This window comes from Arvicola amphibius, chromosome 10 (assembly GCF_903992535.2).
Source record: "Arvicola amphibius chromosome 10, mArvAmp1.2, whole genome shotgun sequence".
NCBI classification, from domain to species: Eukaryota; Metazoa; Chordata; class Mammalia; order Rodentia; family Cricetidae; genus Arvicola; species Arvicola amphibius.
Genome location: NC_052056.1, coordinates 99185387 through 99205507, shown reverse-complemented (window position 1 = coordinate 99205507; position 20121 = coordinate 99185387). Strand labels below are relative to the sequence as shown.

The window sequence follows — 20121 nt, the reverse complement described above, 5'->3', positions numbered from 1 at the left end:
AATGAGAGAAGGGGGACACAAAGCCACCTTCCCCCAGATGACATGAGCTTATGCATTGGCACTCTATCAACTGTTAGAAGTGAATTTACTAAAGTCACAGGAGAGGAAGCATCAACACAAAGGGCAGGCCTGTATCTATCCACTCATAATGGCTAGTTTTCTCCGTAAAAAAAGATCTTATAGTGTAACCCAGAATGGCCCTGTGTTTACAATCCTCCTGTCTCAGCATCCCAAAGCATTCTTGACTTGATGGTGAATGACTGTGAATGTGGCTGGACTGAGTGGCACCTACTTGAGTAACGCACACTTGGGTGTACCTGGAGAGGTTTCTGGAGCCAAACGACGGAGAGGAAAAGTTCCTGAATGTGGGCAGCACCATCTCCTAGGCTGGGGCCTAGGTGCAAAACTATGGAGAGGGGTTCACTGAATATACATATATTCATTCCCCCCATCTCTTCTTCCCCCCCTCCCTGGCTGCCATGCTATGAACTGCTCTGCTCTATCACACCTTCCCCACCGCGATGGACGGATGCCTCTGAGACCATGCGTGAAAACAGACGTCTCTTCTGTGTCAGTGGTTTTGTTACAGCGACGAATCTGAACGCGAACAATGATCTACAGAATGAAGAAAGCAGCCCCATTGGCAACATCCAAACCAATAAAGTACTTGGGAGGAAACTCCATGAAGGAGGTGACAGCCCTGCCCAACAACTCAAAACAGAAATGAAGGAGAATGAGTCCCAGAAATCCATGTGAATACATCCCTGTGCTGAAGGCTAGAAGTATTATGTTAAGTTTGCCATCCTACCCAAGGCAACCTACAAGTCAATGGTGGTTTCTACCAAAATCCCCATAGCATTTACCATCGAAATGGGGGGGGGGGAGGGGAATCAAGCCTGAGGTTTCTATGGAGCCACAGGAGTTCCAAACAGCAAAGCAATTCTGGTGGGGTTGGGGGAATCACTCTGGCAAAAGGCAAACACTATAAAGCTCGGCAAAGGCTGGGAGCTGTAGCTCAGTGAGTAGCAGGCCTCCCTGGTATGCACGAGGCCCTGGTTTCCACCCCCCAAGCAGTGCAAAAACCGAGTAGAGTGGTGCATGCCTGTCATGCCAGCGCTCTGGGGGTGTGTAAGCAGGAGAATTCAAGATCACTCTCATCTATGCAGAAGTTCGAGCCTAACATGGGACACACGGAAGTGAGTCTCAAAAATAAGACAAAGCAAATAAAAGTAGAGAAACCATGATGGCACGGCCTCTAAACACCCACAGACCAACGGATGACAGAGCCCAGAAGACACACCTTCACCCACGAGCCAGGTACCTTCCCAAGGGGCACCAGATCTCACCTGGGGAAAAGGATCTTCTCATGTGCTAGTAAGTACCGTGTCAATCTGACACAAGCTAGAGACATCTGGAACTTCAACTGAGGAACTGCCTCCATCTAATGGGTCTATGGACAAGTCTGGGGGTGTATTTTCTTAATGAACGATTAAGGTAAAGGGCCTACTCCGCTGTGGGTAGTGTAATTCCTTGGCAGGTACTCCTGGGTGCTCTAAGACAGCAGGCTGAGCAAGCCAGGAGACAGCAAGCAGCACTCTTCCATTGCCTCTGGTTCAGTGCCTGTCTCTGGGTTCTTGCCTCAGTTCCTACCCTGATTTCATGATGATCTGTAAAGTGGAAAATATGAAATAAACCCTTTCTTCTGCAAGCTGCTTTTGACTATTGTGGTGGTTTGAATGGAAATGACCCCCATAGGTTCACAGGGAATGGCACTATTAGGAGGCATGGCCTTGTTGAAGGAAGTGTGTCACCGGGTGTGAGCTTTGAAATTTTGAGTGTTCAAGTCAAGCCCAGTGTCACTCTCTTCCTGCTGTCTGCTGATCCAGATACAGAACTCTCAGCTCCCTCTCCAGCACCATGTCTACCTACATGCCACCATGCTTCCCACCATGACAATAATGAACTAAACCTCTGAACTTGTAAGCCAGTCCCAATTGAACATTTTCCATTGCAAGAGTTGCTGTGGTCATGGACTCTTCACAGCAATAGAAATCCTAAGAAAGCCATGGTGTTTATTATAGTAATAGGACAAAGTAAGCTAGAATTTGTTACCAGGAGTGGGGTACTGCTGACAGACCTGACCATGTTGTTTTGGGAAGGATTGTAGAATCTAGATCTGTGAGCTCAAAAAACCATTGAGTGCTTGTGGTTTGGACGAGAATAGCCCTCAAAGGGAATGACCCTATTAGGAAGTGTATCACTGTGGAGGGCTCATATATGCTCAAGTCACTCCCAGTGAGACAGACCACTTCCTGTTGTCTTTGAGTAAAGATGTATTAACTCTCAGCTTTGCCCAGCACCATGTCCCGCCATGATAATGGACTAACGCTCAAGCCACCCCATTAATGCTTTTATAGAAGTTGTCATGGCCATGGTATCTTTTTCACTGCAAGAGAAACCTAAGGCAGCACACAAGGCCTGGCGGGCGGCTGTGTGAGAGCCTGAGAGAGTTCAGAGAAATACAGACCGACGCCTGGCTTCTGACAGTTGAAGAAGGAAGAAAAACTAGTGGGGCCACTCATGTGATATATTTAAACTCAGAATCCGTTTTCTGGCCAGCTGTGATGGTCCAGAGGGGATCAAGACTGTGTCTCAAGCTGGCAGCTGAATTTGGTAAACTCTCATGTGGTACCGGTTTTGTCACACAAAAGCCACAGGATTAAAGTGATCATGGAAAGAACCCAGGAGAGACCACTGGTGGAGGCCCCAGCTTATTTGAGAAGCCAGGACCGTGGGATGCCCACAGGTATGAGGTCTAGAAGACCAGCTGTGTGTGTTATGGATGGTAGTCCGGAAGCAGAGCTGCCCACGTCATGAGTGAGCTTGAGATGTCAGCCACTGAGCTTTTATACCGCTGGATGTTGGTTTTGCTTTCATTGTAGCTGTGCCTTGGTTCTCCCCTTAAAACAAGACGGAGCTTTTTCTCCCTTTTAAACAGAACCCACAGCTGCAACTTTCAACAACATTCAAAGTATTTTAATTCTTTCTTTTCTTTTTTTTCTTTTTTTGGTCTTGTGAGATAGGCTATCTCTGAGTAGTCTTGGCTGTTCTGGAACACACTTTGTAAACCAGGCTGGCCTTGAAATCAGAGATCCACCTATCTCTGCCTCCCAAGTGCTGGGATTAAAGGCATGTAGTACCACCACCCCGCAAGTAATTAAATTACAGACTATGGGACTTCTAAACCTTGGTCATTGGATGGAGTAGAGAGAGACAAATGGCCATGCGTGAGAGAACACCAGTGGGACCTTGTCTTAAACCATATACAAAATTAACTTAGAGGATTACAGACTTGGACGCTACTTGTTCTGAGCAGAAAACAAGCCACTTCTTTAATAATACATGAAAAGGTAGGGTTCTGTGGGACCTGGGGAGATGGTTCAGTGGATAAAGTGCTTGCCGTGCAAGCATAAGGACCTGAGTTCAGATGCCAGCACCCATTTAAACCCAGGTGTGGTGATGCAGTATTACAATCCCAGTGCTGGGAGGAGGGGACAGGATCCCTGGAGCTTCCTGGCAAGTCTCATCAGTGAGAACCAAGTCCCAGTGAGAGACCTGTCCTCACTGGTGGACAGCACCTGAGGAGAGACACAGGGACTGACCTCTGATCTGCATGCACACGCACACAAAAGGTAGAGTTTTTGTTTTGGTTTTTTGAGACAGGATTACTATCTAGTCCACACTGGCCAGGAACTCTACCTTTCCTCCCTTGGCCTTTAAAACTGGAACCACAATTGTGGCATCATACCCGGCTTACAATGTGGGAACTTTGATCCACTCCCTGGAGGTTTCATGAGCAGCTGGCCTGGGCTGGAGTCCGTCTGCTGGCGAGGGATGAAGGATGGGGACACGGCCTTAGTAGCAGTCAGCTTCATTCTCCTCTAATATACCCACCGTGGCCAGCATGTCCTGTAGTAGGGACTGTGGGCTTTTTTCCACATGGTCGCTGCTCTTGGCCAGCTTGTCCTGCAGGCCCTCCAGGTCTAGGGACCGCAGGATAGCTAGCATGGCCTCAGGCTCCAGGTCCCCCAGGGGCTGGCCCTGCTCACCCTCCCGCCACCTCTGCAGGACAGCCTCCACAGAGGCTGAGCTAGGGTTATCCCCAACCTCCTGGGTGCCACTGCAGGAAGATGTCTTGTCCCTCAAGAAGAGGAGCAAGTCACAGGCCTTTTGGGCCACTGGTCGGTCACAGTCAAGCAAGGCACAAAAAGCAAACTCAAAGACTGGCAGACGGCAGAGAGTTTGCAAGAATTCTGGGTGTGGGCTGGGAGAGGTGGCCTCAGGCAGGCCTACTGTATAGGGACAGAGGAGGCTGGGCTGCCCCATTGCCTGGATGAGGAACACCTGTGCCAGCTCCAAACCCTGCACTCGGACCTCCCAGTCCAGATCCCGGCTCACTGCCTGCAGCACAGTGGCCACAAACCACTCTGTGTCTTGAACCACATCAGCATGGCCATCCCTCAGCCACTCAGTAAAGACCCGTAAGACAGCCCTCCGAGGGAAGCCCTCTGAGTCCGTAGACAGGATATGCATGAGGTCCATAAGTAGGCCCTGCAAGTTGGAGAGTTCCAGAAAAGTCAGCATATTATCAACGTGGCAGGATCCAGAATCACCTACAAGACAAACCTCTAGGAGTAACTGTGATGGAGTCCTTAGATAAGGCTAGAGGAGAGGATGTGCTGGGGTCCCGGGCTCTCCGGATCCTGATCTGGACTCATGCACCATGATGGACTATACTCTCAAACTATAAGCCCTACTATATCCTTCCTTAACTTGCTTTCATAAGGCATTTTGACACAGCAACAAGAAGAGCAATTACTATAGCAATGAGCCAGGAGAGACAGAAGGAGACACAGTCCATGGCCACCCGGGCCTGAGTCATGGTCTGCTGAGTCATGGTCTGCTCCGCCCTTTGCGCAATGTGCTCTGTATGCACCGCTCTTCAGCTTGGCCCTTGCCTCCCATTCAGATGGGGTCACAGTGTCTAAGACAGGGTGCCAGGGAGAGCCCTACTCTCAGGAGCAGTTGCTACAGATCTGACCAGCTGCTTACCCACTCACTGGACCAACAACAACGAATGGCTCCTACCTGCTGGGCCTGCGGGTTCTCAGGGCTGGTGGGAGTGGCCTGTAGGCCCCGGCTAGAGAGCTGCCCAGCAGCGCCTACTGCACTTGCTCGGACATAACTCTCAGGGTCTTGGAGGAGCTGGCAGGCAAGCGTGGGCACTTCTGAGGAACGCAGTGCCTCTCTGAAGTCAGCCTGCCCTGGGGATCAAATGCCACACAGTTGTGATCAAATGCCACTCAGGTAGTCTAAGAGCCCCAGAGCCAGTGGGACACATAAACACAACATACACTCCTGCCCAGAGGGCGCTCACCTCCCCAGTGTCGGATCAGATGTGTCAGGAACTCCAGGGCGGAGTCCCTCACCTCCCAACAGGGGCTGCACAGGCGCTTCTGTAGTATGGGGAATAGCTCTGTACCAGGAAGGGGTGGTCAGTGGCCTCTAGGGTCACACTCTGCCTTCATTCGGGGCTATCTTGCCCAACCCCCAACTGTCTCCACCCTAGCTCTCCAGCTTGATACACTTCTGGAAGGGACCAGGGTTACCTTCAAGGAACAGCAGGGCATCAGCGCTGAGGTCAGAGCAGTTGGGGGTCTTGTGTGAATTCTGGAGCCATCTGAGAGTAGCCTGGAAGGCCTTTTTCAGGACCTAGAATGGGCAGGACAGGCGTGAGAGTAGGAGTGGCAGGCTCCCCACGTCGGTAGGGCTGTGTGGCTCATACTGGAAACATTCTTAAGCAAGAAGGTCCCCAGGTGAGCAGGCCTCCCAGAACTCATTTACCATACCGTGGGGCTGGACTCTGGACTCTCAAGGGTCTTCAGGAGGACCGCAAACACCTCCAGCACCAACTCAAGGGGGCCTGAAACAGACATGAACGCAGCGTCAACCCAGCTTCTACCCAGAGCCCACCACCAGGCAGGGAGCATGGACTCCAGGCCTTAAGGAAGCAGGGGCAAGAGTGCAGGGTTATAGGAGAACCTGGTAGGGCCACAGAAGAAAGGGAAGAGGAAATGGAACTCAGTGCCAGAGAAAACACCACTCACCCATTCCCTGAGACAGTGTCCCCAAGAAGTCGAGGGCTGCTCGCTGGACACGAACACAGCCGCCCAGAGTCCCACAGAGACGACCTCCCACACTGGAGCTGGGGTCCGCCGAGCCATCACAGAGACGCAATATGGTCACCGCAGCTTCCAGCAGGGGCACTTGGGGCCAGGGGGTGGGGCACTGGGGCTGCAGGGAGGAGGATGGGTGAATAGAGGCCTGGGGTCATAGGACCCGATGGACATGGGCCAGGGCTGCACCTACCAGCATCTGTAGTTCCTCCAGGTGAGCCAGAGTCTGGCAGAGGAGTCCCACACAGGTCGACTTAGATGACAAGAGCGTATCCACAGTCAGCGAGCTATCTGCAGCCCCATCCAGCAAGCCTGAGGCCAAAACCAACAGCATCCCTGTAGTGGCCACCATCCACAGCAGGAACCAGGTCTCAAGTTCAGGGCCAGGGCTCGCCAAGGATGCTGTCCAACTGTACTTAGCTGAGGGGCTGGGTGGGACCACAGCAGCTCATTCTTCTTTGCCTAAAGATGGAGGATCCACCCTCCCTGCATACCTGGAGGTCCAGGCGCCTGAGTGGTGGCTTTCAGGATACAGGTCAGGGGCTGGAGGAGAACACTGAAGGCCTGGATTCTCAGTTCCTGGGGACTGGGGACACAGCACACTGTGAGGGTTATACTCTGGCTGCCATCTGAACATTCCCAACAAATTTATAGTGGCTCAGTACAAGCAAGGGTGCAGGCTCCCTAACAATTCCTCTACAAGCTACTACTTAAGGACCAGGATAGGGGGAGAAGCCTAACCAAGGCTTACAGGCTTGGCCCTGATATCATCAGAAGCAGTTCCTGGGTCTCAGGGTCCCCAGAAGACCTGGCCACACTCCCTGATCAGAGTGACAGGCAATTTCCAGGCTCACAGGGTAGTGTCCAAGTGTGCTCATGTAGTGTCCAAGTGTGCTCGTGTGGTGTTCTTTTTTTCACTTTTGTGATAGACCACCCTGGTGAACCGAGCCTGTTCAGACACTTAGCACCCATTCTCCTTGCATCCCACACTTAGAAACCCACACCTTTGCACACCCCCTGGAGTATACACTATGGGGTTCCAGGAGCCTGGCTTATCCACAGCAGAGGTCAGAGGACAGTTACAGAGTTAGCTTTAGGTCTGGGGATATTACAAAACTGTTGTTTGAAACAGTTCTTTGTCTTGCTCACTATGGTGGAGCATGCCTGTAATTCAAGCTAATTAGGGGACTGAGGTGGAGACGTAAAGTTCAAAGACAGCCTGGGAAAGTCAGGAAAAACTGTCTCAAAATAAGAAGAAAGTGGGGCTGGGGTGTGGTTCAGTGATAGAGCCTCTACCTAGAATCCCCCAGTGAGGGGCTGGGGTGTGACTCAGTGGTAGAGCACCTGCCTAGAATCCCCAGTGAGGGGCTGGGGTGTGGCTCAGTGGGAGAGTATTGACTAGCATATATGAAGTTCCATACCAAGTACTGAGAAAAGGAAAGAGAAAGGGGAAGAAGAGAGAAGAGGAAGAGAGGGACAAAAGGAAGCAACCACTTCTTTAATAACTGCCAATCCCACCCAGCTACTCTCCCACCTAACCCATTCTCATATCTGGCTTCCAGTTTCCAAAGTTCCCCAACCATCAGGGCAATACTCGCAGCAACCCCAATCATACCAATGCTGAAGTTTCAGGGTCCCCAGAGCTAGAGGCCCAGCTTGTGTGGGGCTCAGGCGGCTCAGAGTCTGGGCCAGCATCTCCCACAAACCACAGGCTGAAAAATTCAACACAGGAGACCTGCAGAAAGAAAAATTACTCCACTATCAGTGCCTAACTGGACAGCTACAGACGTGCCCAGTCCTGAAGATGCCATCCTGAGGGGACAGTGCTAGGGCTCTTCCCTTGAAGCATCAGCTGTTCTGAGACATCACAGGCATCACCACTCACCCTCAGCCCCTGCAGCCACCTGACCTGGCCACGCTGAGGAGAAGGTCCATGAGCGAGTGGACAGCTGGAATGGGGTCTCTCTCAAACAGGCAGGCAACAGGGGGACTCAGCCGCTCCCAGAGGACCCCTGTCCAGGGGTTATAGCAGCGCCCAAAGGTGGTGGTCAGTACATTCAAGGCCTGTGTGACCTGTGGGGTGGCTTTGGAATGCAAGGACTCTTCCACATGGTTCACAATCTTCTGAGCACAGACAGGCCAGGCAGCAGCCTCTGGGATGGGGGACCCTGAAGCCCCACCTTGCATGGCCAGAGCCAGGACATGTACTAGGAGCTGGCTGGCTGCAGAGGCCACAAACAGGCTGGGGTCTCCCTGCAAGGAGAAGATCGTGTCCACAGCACCTGGAGTGGGCAGCAGAAAGTCAGCCTCAATGAGGAAGCACGCAGAGGGTACCTATCTTATCACACCCTTCCAGGCCTCAGGGAAAGCACCCGGATACCCCACTGCTCACAAGCAATCCCAACATGAGCATCTAGCATGCTGGCTTTAGAGCCAATGCAGCTTCTAACTAGTTCTAATTTGTTTCAAGGACAAACTCATGACTGCTTGACAATACACTGGCACAGGGGACAACCAGATCCTAGGAGTCAAAGATGACAATATCCCTATAACCATTTGTGCTTACCCTGACAACTCTAGACCACCACCCTTCCCCGACTGAGAGCACTAGATTCAGAGATGCTCAGGTGTTCCGGGGAGACCCCACAGCACAGGCTTTCAAGGCAAGAGTGAGACGTATGAACTGCGGTAGGGCATGGGAGACACTCACCACTGTCAGCCAGGAAGTGCAGGGCGCTGGGGTGGCGTACCAGGGAGCACAAGCCCTGGATCCAGCCACTGCGCACGCTGGGCACGCTCCAGGCTGCCCAGCTGAGGGCACCCGTCTCCCCAAAGAGCCCCAGCAACAACTCCCCCTGCTAAGAAGCAAAGAAAGCATCAGGGAGGCAGAAGGAGGGGCTTTACTGTGTGTCAGGACTGTGGGAGCCAGGCTCGGTGGTGCACACCTTTAAACCCAGAACTCAGAGGCAGAACCAAGTGGGTCTCTGCATTCTAGCTCAGGGGCACCCAGAAAGACCTTATCTCAAAAATGAAAAAAGGGGCTAGAGAGGTGGCTTGGGATTTAAGAGCACTGGCTACTCTGATAGAGAATCCAGGCTGGGCTCCCAGCACCCACATGGTGGCTCACAACTATATAAATCCCCATGTCAGGGGATCTGATGCCCTCTTCTGACCTCTACAGGAACTGCATGCATGTGGTCCACAGACATAAAGTAAAAAATAAGCACTGTTGTGGCAGCACACACCCTCAATTCTAGCACTTGGGAGGCAGAGACAGGAGGATCTTTCGGAATTAGAGGCCGGCCTCAGCCTGGGCTGCATAGCAAGCTCTAAGAGAGCCACGACTACATAGAGACAGTGTCTCAAAAAGCAAAAACAAAATAATAAATAAGTTAATAAATAAATAAAGTCTTGGGGGGAAAACCCTCAAATAACAAAATGAAAACAGGATTGGTGAAGGCACCAACTGGCGCCATACAACTGTTTCCAGGCCCCAACACCATTTGCTCTGCCCTCGTGAGAAAGGAAAGAGATCAGAGGAAGAATACACATTTCTTTTCCTTCTTCTTTCTTTGTAAGATTTCCACTGTTTTTCAATTTTTTTTAATTATGTGTCTATGTCTGAGTGTAGGCATGTACATGAATGCAGGTGCCCGTGGAAGCCAGCAGAGGGCACCAGATCCCACGGAGCTGGATTTCCCTGGACAGGTAGAGTCACTGCATGTGGACCACTCTGCTCTCTCCCCCATGCAATCCACGACTGTGCTGCAGAGAAAGCACCTGGGGTGTTCTCCGGCCCTCACAGGCCCCATCAGAAAGAGAAGCTCCGAACATGGCAAGGATCACACAGCAGGTGAGAACGGAAAGCCGGTCAGCATCATCCCTGGTGAGTGTTTCCAAAGAGGAGCAATGTGGGGTTGATGCTGGGGTTGAAATCCTGATGCAGTGGCCCAGCCACTGGACCCAGGTACTGAGATGGCCCTAATCCAGAGGGAGAAGATGACTGCCCCTAAGGGACAAGCACATAGGAGACAAAGACTCACCTGGAGGTACTGGAAACAGTCTTCCTGGGCTGCAAAGATCCCAACAAGGCGTAGAGCGAAGGAGAGGACCCTGGGGCTCACATCCTGTGGCTTCAGCACATGGGACAGTAGCTCCATTAGGCAGGGGTGGTCCTGCAGCAGCTGGAGGCTGGACTCTGTGGAGACAGGACATCCCAAGAGAGCAGTGAGCAGAGAACCTCTCTAGAAGTGGCTCACACATCCCTATCCTTCAGGATTGAGCAGTCCTGGGGGGAGCTTGCAACAAATAGCTCCTAACCTGAATTCATTAAAGGCAGAGACCCCCAGAGAGTCAATGACTGAGCAGTAGATAAAAGACACAGACAAGAACCATAAAGACAAGTAAAGAGCTGGGGCTGTAACTCCACATACAGCCCCTGCCTAGACTCCTCCAGTGAGGGGCTGGGGTGTGGCTCAGTGGTAGAGCCCCTGCCTAGAATCCCCCAGTAGGGGAGGGAGGGAAAGAAGAGAAAAGGGAGAGGGGGAGAGAGAGAAAGAGATAGAAAGAGAAGAAATAAAATAACGAGCTATTAAAGACAACATTGCATTAAAAAAAAAAAGTGGAATTTACAATCTCAGAAGACTTCTACACACCTCTGAGAAACCATTGCATGGACAGATTGCCAAACAGCAGATATGAACAGCAGAAGCCAATCTCATCAACAAGTGGGAAAACTGTTCATTTCAACATATGGAACCCCCTTTTTTTTTTTTTTTTTTTTGAGGCAGGGTCTCCTGTAATTCTGTAACCCAAGGTAGTCTTGAATTTGTTATACAGCTGAGGCTGTCCTTGAACTTCTGCTCCTCCAGGCTCTATCTTCCAAATGCTAAGGTTATAGGTATGTAGCACCATGCCTGGCTTTTTCTTTTGGTGGGAGACAGCGGGCCAATGCTAGGACGGGCCCGAGGGCCTCAGGAACGGTAGGCAAGCACTTTTCCTGAGCTGTTGTTGTTACTGTTTGGGTTTTTTTGTTTTGTTTATTTGATTTTAAACAAGGTCTTCTAGCCCAGGTTAGCCTTGAATTTACCGTGCGGCTGAAGTTTACCATGAACGCCTGATCCTCCTGCCTTTGCCTCCCAAGTGTCTGCCACATCTGGCTACCAACCCTGTTACTCTCGTTTTTAACAGCTTCTTGCTAAGTTGCCTTGAACTCACTGTGCAGCCTAGACCATAAACTCACAATCCTCCGGTCTCAGCCCCCAGTAGCGGGGATAACAGGCCTGCACCAACAGCCACAGCTCCATCATGGGGGACATTTTAAAAACTGAGGGGAACTGGGAGAGAGGTGGGAGGAAGAACTGCCTGCCAAAGGATACCTATCTATGGGTGGGGGGGACAAAAAAGTTACAAAATGAGACTAGACACCCCCTAAGTTGACTGAAACCCACAAAACTGGTACACTTCATTTCCATTCATTTATTTTGATTTTTTTATATACATTTTCGAGACAGGCTGACCCTGAACTCACTATGTAACCCAGGTAACACTCCTGCCTCAGCCTCCCTAATGCTGTGATTACAGGTGTGAGTCGCTACGCCAGCTGAACTGGTAAACTTTAAATATGTGAACTCTGGCAGGTAAATCACATCTCAATGAGCTGTTTAAAAACACTTACAGGTCAGATGTAGTGGCACACACCTTTAAATGTGGCACTTGGGAGGCAGAGGTAGGCAGACCCCTGAGTTCAAAGCCAGGTTGGTCTAGATGGTGAGTCCAGGCCAGCCTGGACTACACAGCTGAACCCTGCCTCCAAAGAAACCAAAGTTGTGAAAGGGGCTGGGGAGATGCTTCCATGAATAAGACAGGCACAGCAAACAGGAGGATCTGAGTTCAAATTCCCAGCACTCACAAAAATGCCAGGCATGTCTCTGCATGCCTCTAATTCTAGAGTTGGGGGAGAGGTGGAGACAGGCAGATCCCAAGGACTTCCTAGCCAGCTAGCCCAGTTTCCTGTAACTTCAGGTTCAGTAACAGAGCTTGTCTCAAGGCAACAGGTGGAAAGTGAGGGTAGATGCCTTATGTCCCGCTCTGACCTTCGTCTGTAGATGCCTGTGTGTGCACGCAGAACACACGAACACACACACACACACACACACACACACACAATCCTGTAAAATTACTTATAGAAACTTGACTAAAAACTAGGTTTCGAGGGCTGGGGAATGGTTCAGTAGGTAAAGCTTTCAGTGCAAGACCAGAGTTCAGATTCTCAGAACCAATATAAATGCTGGGTAAGCAGCACTCCAGACACAGACAGGGAACCCTCAGTTGTCCTGTTAGAACAGCCAAACTGCTAAGCTCTTGGTTCAAGTGAGAGGGAAAGAGAGACGCTGCCTCAGTATGTAAGGGAGGATGTGACTGAAAGGAGTGTCAACCTCTGGTCTCCACACTCGTGAGCAAACATGTACACATATACAGGCAAACACACACACACATATCACACATCAGGCATAGTGGCGCACACCTTTAATCCCAGCACTTGAGAGGCAGAGACCTGTGGATTTCTGTGAGTTCAAGGCCAGCCTGGTCTACAGAGCTAGTTCCAGGACAACCAGGGCTGTTACTCAGAGAAACCCTGACCCAAAAACAAAACAAGCAAACAAAAACCCTGAATTACAAAAGTACCATGCATCTAAACTTGTAGTAAGCTTCAACTAACATGTCACTTTTACAGGAATATTGCCCTTTTAAATCCTGCAACTTAGAAAACAGGCAAAACAAAACACAAAAGAAAAGATAAAGGCTTTTTGGGGAGGTGGCTCAGTTGGTAAAGTGCTTCTCTGCCATGCAGGAAGCCCTGTCTCCATCCTCAGCATCCAATAAAAATGGGGAGTGATGATTCACACTTATGATCCAGGCATGCAGATGTAAACAGGAGGACCAGAGGTTCAAGGTCATACTTGGCTACATAGTGAGTTTGAGGACAGCCTAGGCTACACTAGATCATGTCTCAAAAGAAAAGAAAACGAACAGCAAACCAAGGAAGAAAAAGGTAGGTATTAACGATAAGACAAGGATCATGGACCCTGTCAGAAGACAAGGATCAACCATAAGAGGAAAAAGTTCCAGTTGCCAGGGTACTCGTCGGCAAGGAAAGCTGGTATAGCACTATTTATAATAACAAAAAAAATGGAAACATAAACAATGCAAGTGATTAAATTAGGATCCACTCACACAGCAAAACCGTAACTCAGACTGGCCTTGAACTCACTATGTAGCGCTGGCCCACTTTCCTTGACTATCTACTTCTGGGTGAGATCTAAGTTCTTCAAGCTAAGCAAAATGCAACAAAGATAGTTAAACAATGCAGGCGTGCTCTCTGCAACCACCTAATGTGAACTGGACAGCAGGAAGTCTGAGAAGTGGATGGACTCCAATAGGACTACTGCCCCAGTGCCCCATCTTGGCTCTCCCTCATCATCCAGAGAGCCTCAAGGAGATGAAGGAAAGACACCAAACGAATGGACAGTTCTATACGCCATGCCTGTACCTGTCTCCGTCACTGTTTTAAACCAATCCAGCAGTTTCTCCAAGCAGGTGTCATCTGCCACCAGCTGCCTGGGATCTGCCAGAACAGCACAGAGAGCCGGGAGGAGCCTGGAGCATTCTGGGTCCATGATCAGGGCAGCGGTTCCTACAGAGGAAGCAATGGATCAGTCATGATCATATCTGGCTTCAGACACCAGCCATAGCAACCTCCGATATCGGCTATGATGGGGGAGGGGGCCAAAAACTTCATTAGGGCCAGAGTTCTTGAGCTCACACAGACACTAAGCTCAATCCAGGGGCACCTGGTGGGTGAGGAAACGTTAATCAGAGCCGCCACAAGGCTTTTGGTGTCGAGTCGACTTAGGGGTTTGGTGAGTTGGGGTGGAGGTGCAACTGCCTACTGACCTAGCTGCGGGGAGAACTGAGTCAGGGGATCAGCCAAATATGCAGGGGACTGTCCATCCAGGCACCTGACCCTAGAGTCTGCTCTCAACGGTCAAGGGAAACCTGCATGAGACCCAGGAATGCAGACGAATGTGTGTCACAGCCCAGGTCGGTAGAGGCTGCAAGTGACAACCCTGTGGCCTGCATCGGAACGTGTCCATTCAGGACAGAAATATGCATCTTGGAGGGCGATGTCGGCCCGGCACCGTCCGTCTCAACTCCACATTCGTCGTCCGTACCTCCCAATTCCGGGTAAGAGGTGCGCACTCCGCGATTTCGAGTTAGCTAGAGTTCGAATCCCGCCCCCGCGTCCCTCTGTTATGGACCTAGGCCCGAGAGTGCAGAATGCACCTCCAGGCCCCAAGTGCCTGTCCGAAGCTCCTACTCCGCGTTACCGGGATCTGAATCCCTGATCTGCGCGTTACTCACCCGCTGAGGTTCCGGTGTCTGCTACAGGCCCCGCCCGCGCCTTCGCAAATTCCGCTCCACGCCGGCCCAGGCCCCGCCCTCCCCAGGTTCTGCCCCGCCCCAGAGTCCGTTCCACGCAGCCGCAGGCCCCGCCACAAACCATCACAGGTCCTGCCCCCGGGCGGGAGTTGGCTCCACCCCGCCCGAGTTCGCTGCACGCAGCCGAGGCCCCGCCCCTGACGCAATCCCTTTCTCGTGGCCACAGGCTCCGCCCCTTAGTGCTGCTGATTCCACCCTCCTCCGCTTGAGTGTACGACTCTACAGGCCCTGCCTTAAGACAGTACCACGTGACAGTCACAGGGCGAGAAAAAGTGAGGACGGTGCCCTTGGAGACCAGTGATGATCATGAACGCCGCTCCGATCACCTCTAAGGCTCAAAACCCTGTAAATGCACTCCATTTGGGTACAGCTTGGGATTCTCACTCGGAAGCAGCACACCATCCAACTCCGACGCTAACTGTTGCATGCCCACTCAGAAAGTGGGCGGAGCATCGTCAAGGCGGGCTCGGCGTGGGCGTGGCTATTCACTGGAAGGCGGGGCCTCGTTGGCCTCCGGCCACGTGTGGACGTTTAAGGTCCCTGCCTTTTGCAAGCTTTTGTTGTTCCCGGCTGCGGTGAACGTGGCGGTCGGCAGTTTGTGCACAGGGCCTCCGGTGCTGAAACTCTACTCCTACAGCAGCTACCGCTAAACTCTGGGAACTAGAATATCAGGACCCTCCAGTAACCAAAGCCTGCAGTTGTGTGGCTCTTCACGGCCTCAGCCCACTCTGCTAGTGATAAAGATAAAAAGTAGGCAAGCGGGGCTAGATAGGTGGTTCAATGGTTAAGAGTATCCCCATCCCTGAGGTCACCCACACAAACACATGAAAAAATCTCTCAGGGCAGGGCGTGGAGGCCTCTGCCTTTAAGCTCAGGATTGATGTGCCTATGTTAAGTTTAGCCCTAGTCACGCTGTCTCAAAGTAATTTTTTCTTTAAGAAAAAATTCTTTTTCCGCCGAGCGGTGTTGCCACATGCCTTTAATCCCAGCACTTGGAAGGCAGAGGCAGGCGGAGCTCTGTGAGTTCCAGGCCAATCTGGTCTACAAGAGCTAGTTCCAGGACAGGCTCCAAAGCTACAGAGAAACCCTGTCTCGAAAATCAAAAGAAAAAAGAAAAAGAAAAAATTCTTTTTCAAGTAAATAAGGAAAAAAACGCTCAAAGAAAAGCCTTGTCTTGAGTTTTAATGTTGCAATATCACCCAGCTGAGGAGAGCTATTTACCCAGAAACAATGCAGGCTGAGAAATGGGCTAGTTAAGTGCTTGCTTTGCAAGCATAAGGACCTGAGTCTGTCAGTCGCCAACCGACAGGGTGAGGTGGAAGAAGAAAAAAAGAAAAAGCAAGGTGTGGTGATAGACACTTGTAATCCCAACACTGAGGAGGCAGGGGCAGGATGACCCAGAAGCAAATGAGATACTGTGTTTGCACTAGCACTGGCCTGCTGGGCCACCAGCGAAGTGCTCCCCAACCGGCCTGGGCGGGAAAAGCTGCAGGGTCCTCCCTGCGATTTCAGACTCTTGTGAGAGATAGCAAACCGTATAAAGCGGTTGGTGTAGGCCGATGGGTAGTCCTGGTGTGGACTGTCCTTTCCTCAAGGCTAAAGGCCCCAGATTTAACAATTAGGGAGTCACTTTGGCTCCCAACATCTCAGATTATTTAGAGGAAAAAGAAACATTTAAGTAGGCGCCTATCACTAACGATGGTGCCTTACACTCTGTCCCCTGTGTCTACTCAACATGGCGACCTTTGGAAGCCCTGCCCACTGGACTACACAATTGCAGCCACTATCTGCTGAAACCCAACTTGGGCTCCTGAAGTTGCAGCTGAGAGCGTGACTCCGAGGCAGAGAGCCGGCCTTGCATGCAGGAGGCCTGGGCTCAATTCATGCAGCACGAGAAACCGAAACGCCACCAACGTAGTGCAACCTCGGGAGAGTGCATGGTCGGCCCCCACGCCCGGGCTCACTCTGCGCGCGCGCACGGTTCGCCAGGCTCCAGGGGAAGGTCCACATCCGGGGCCCTGTGGCCGCGGCACGGTTGCCATGGCAGCAGGGCGGCTGGCAGGCCTCTCACGCTGAGGGCCGAGCTCGCAGCGCCCAGGAGGCCGCGCAGCGCCGCCACTATGAGTCTGGGCACCGCGGATCTAGCCTCGGAGACGGTAAGGAGGCCCGAGGCAGCGGGAGGACAGGCGCACGGCAGCAGCCAGCTCCCGCAAGCCGATTGTTACCGCACAAGAGCTAGCCCCGGGCGTCGGTCGCCCCTGTGCCCGTGCCCTAGCAGCCTCTAGCTCCGGCCCGCGCTCGCGGAGGCCACTGCTTCCACGAAGCCCCCGGGACTGCGCCGGCCCGCGCGCGCTGCGGGTCTCAGGCCGCGACTGGCTGGTGACGAGCTCACCTCGTAAGTGTTGCTGCAGGCTGCACTCCAGTGACTCCTCAGAGCGATCCCACGCAAAGGAGAAGGCCTCCACCCCCAGGGCCAACCCTGCATGGGTCAGAGAGGCATCTCTAGAAGAGGCGTGCGACCCTGGGTCTCCCGGTGCGGGATCGACCCTCTGGCCCTTTGTGCGTGCGGGTACCAAGTGAACTTTGTGCATTCCAATGGGGGCTAAAGGACAGGGCAATTCCTCGGTTTCAAAGACAAAAGTTTAGTGTCCTCGGGAACAATAAATGCAAAGGCTATGAGGCTGTGTGTCCAAAGCAAACCCTCTGGGATCATATTGAGAAGGGGACTGAAGGGAGGTAGGCAGGAACCTGGCCATGAGCAGAATGACTTACCAAGGGTCTAAGGGACGCCCGAGGGAGGTTCCACACAGACTAAGGGACTATGCTTCTGGTCAGCAGAGAGCAGTTAGGATTTCCTACTTGTCCTTGCCAAGACTTCCCAAGTCTTACCTAGTTTAGGAGGTGGGTTTGCTGTTTGCTTTCTGTGTGCTGTTGGTGGCTGAACCCCTCAGGCCAGGCCAGAGGGCTACAGATGAACCTCCCCCATGCGGCCACTGGGGGATTCTAGGCCAGCACTTCTCTACTGAGTGTCAGACCCCTACCCCAAGCAAGTGCTCTGCCACTGAGCCACAACCCCCAGTTACCCCTGGACTCTCCAGACCTTGAAAAAGTTAAACCTTCCTATGGTCAGGCAGTGGTGGCCCGTGCCTTGAATCTCAGCACTCAGGAAGCAGAAGCAGATGGATCTCTGAGAGTTCAAGGCCAGCCTAGTCTACAGAGCAAGTTCAAGGACTGGCTCCATCGTTACTGAGAAACCTTGCCTTAACCCCCCCCACACACACACGAACCCAAACTTTGTGTTTACAAAGATAATGCACTACTCTTTCAATCTTGGGACGTTACCCATAACCTGGCCATCTACAGAAAACCAATTCATATTTGTTGTTTTTTCATTTACATCTTTTCCCCATTAGGTTAAAACATCATATTTCTATTATTCTGTAACTATTACCATTAACTTCATTGCTAACACTTTCCATATTTTTTTAAGTGGTCTGACTTTATATGTAGCCCAGACTGGCCTCAAAATTGGTTTCCTTCTGCCTCCGCTTCCCAAATCGTGACTTGTACCACCAGGAGGTGTTTTCCAGACTGTAACCAAGACCTGGAGAGAAGGCTCCAAGGATAAAATGCTTGCCTGCACTAGGACCAGAGTACAGATCTCCAGAACCCACAGCAAAGCCACATGGGCACAACTGCTGCCTGTAATACCAATGCTTAGGAATTGGAGACGGGATCCCCTGGGCAAGCCGGCTAACTAGACGAGCCACAGTTAACAACCTCTGAGTTCAGCAAGAAAGCCTGTGTGTCACAGTGGAAGGGAGTGAAGGAGGACACACAATGACTATTTCAGATTTACACACAAACACACACTCAGGAACACACGTACACAGATGAGCACACCAGACAGATATATCCACATACACATAAAAATAAAGTGTGTGGGGGTGGGGACTGGACAGGTAGCTCAGTGGGGAAGAGTAGTCGTGGCTCTTTCAGAGTGCTGGAGTTCTGTTCCCAGCACCCACGTCAGAGCTCACAGTTGCCTGTAAGTCCACCTCCAGGGGATTTGGCACTTTCTTCTGGCATCCACGGGCACCTACATACACATGCATGTGTGGACACACACACATAATTTAAATACCTTTTTAAAATGTGGAATATTCTAAAATATTATCTAAAATAGAAAAACTGAGCTCCAGAGATCTGCCTGTTTCTACCCCAGCACTGGATCGAATTCGGGTCCTCATGCTAGATCAGCATGTACTTTTCCAACGTGGCATCCCCTGCTCCCACCCCTCCTTTCTGACTATTGGGGTACACTGGCAGCTGAAGGATCGAGATGTCACATACTGTTCTGTGAGATGGGCTGGGTTCTGTTGCTGGAGCTGGGACGGGCAGTTTGCTGGGACTGGGGAACTCGAGCAGTGCCTTCCCATGACCCTGTGTGCATCTCTTCCAGGGAGATGACAGTCTGTCTGCAGTTACCTTTGATTCCGACTTTGAGACGGTGAGTACAAGTAGGGGTGAGAGTCCCCGTGTCAGCATTCCTTGGATGTGTATAGTCTCCCCAGATGCTGGTGGACCCAGAGCACTGGTGCCCAGAGCTGCCTCTGGTGTAGAAGTTGCAGTCTATTAGTTGAATTTAAATAACTGGGATGATCATTTTTAAATATTTTTATTTTTTTGGAAATCAATTTCAAAGATAAGGAATGTAGCTCAGTGGTAGAGTGTGTACCTAGCAGGCAGGAAGCTCTGGGTTCCATATCTAACACTGTGTAAACTGGGCATGGTGGTGCATGCTTGTAATCCTAGCATTTGGAAGTGCTAGAGGCAGGAGGATGAGTTTCATGTCATTTGACCTGGGCTACTTAAGACCCTGTCTCAACCAATAGCAGCAGCAACAACAAAATAATTTTTTAAAAAAACTGAGGTTATCATTTAAAATCTAGTTTTATAAATTGTGAAGGGCTCGAGAGATGGCTCAGTGATTAAAAGCACTTGTTGCTCTTGCACAGTGCATGGATGCAGTTCCCAGTCCCCCATGGCAGCTCACACTGGATCCCCAGAGAGCTAGGAACTAGTCAAGAAAACTGCAGAGGTGGTCATAGTAGGATACACTGAAGAATCATGCCCTATCCCATAACTGGGGAATTCTATGCACACACTCTACCACTGAGCCACACCCTAGCGCCTCACTGGGGGATTCTAGGCAGGGGCTCTACCACTGAGCCACACCCCAGCCCCTCACTGGGGGATTCTAGGCAGATACTCTACCACTAAGCCACACCCCAGCCCCTCACTGGGGGAGTCTAGGCAGGGGCTCTACCACTGAGCCACACCCCAGCCCCTCACTGGTGGATCTTGGCAGGTGCTCTACCTC

The 20121-nt window shown here is 51.4% G+C and overlaps 2 protein-coding genes across 11 annotated transcripts in view; one reads left to right on the top strand and one right to left on the bottom strand.

Annotated features, from left to right (window-relative positions):
• Nucleotides 1–3014: 3014 nt before the first annotated feature.
• On the bottom strand, nt 3015–14718 carry Brat1 (BRCA1 associated ATM activator 1). 4 transcript variants are annotated; one of them, XM_038346574.1, is made up of 14 exons: nt 14661–14718; nt 13789–13932; nt 10280–10434; nt 8947–9094; nt 8146–8518; nt 7852–7971; nt 6731–6822; nt 6430–6548; nt 6168–6354; nt 5910–5983; nt 5670–5772; nt 5438–5536; nt 5149–5324; nt 3015–4611 (listed from the first exon to the last, which is right to left on the bottom strand). In XM_038346574.1, exons 2-14 carry the CDS (start codon nt 13913–13915, stop codon nt 3916–3918), a joined length of 2469 nt encoding a protein of 822 aa, XP_038202502.1. In that variant the 5' UTR covers nt 13916–13932; nt 14661–14718; the 3' UTR covers nt 3015–3915. The 4 variants fall into 4 exon arrangements, with proteins under 4 accessions (XP_038202502.1, XP_038202504.1, XP_038202503.1 ...); XM_038346576.1 differs by having other exon boundaries at nt 8947–9091; XM_038346575.1 differs by lacking the exon at nt 14661–14718 and adding an exon at nt 14471–14650.
• A 2049-nt stretch (nt 14719–16767) lies between these two features.
• Nucleotides 16768–20121, top strand: part of Iqce (IQ motif containing E) — a 45028-nt gene continuing 41674 nt past the window's right edge. For 5 of the 7 annotated variants that reach the window (XM_038346146.1, XM_038346144.1, XM_038346145.1 and 2 more), the window contains exons 1-2: nt 16768–16894; nt 19201–19248. In XM_038346146.1, the coding sequence (XP_038202074.1) occupies nt 16859–16894; nt 19201–19248 (84 nt within the window). In that variant the 5' untranslated portion in view covers nt 16768–16858. Of the gene's footprint in view, nt 16895–16919; nt 17134–19200; nt 19249–20121 lie in introns of those variants that run through there. The other 2 variants (XM_038346148.1, XM_038346147.1) reach the window with 2 other exon arrangements.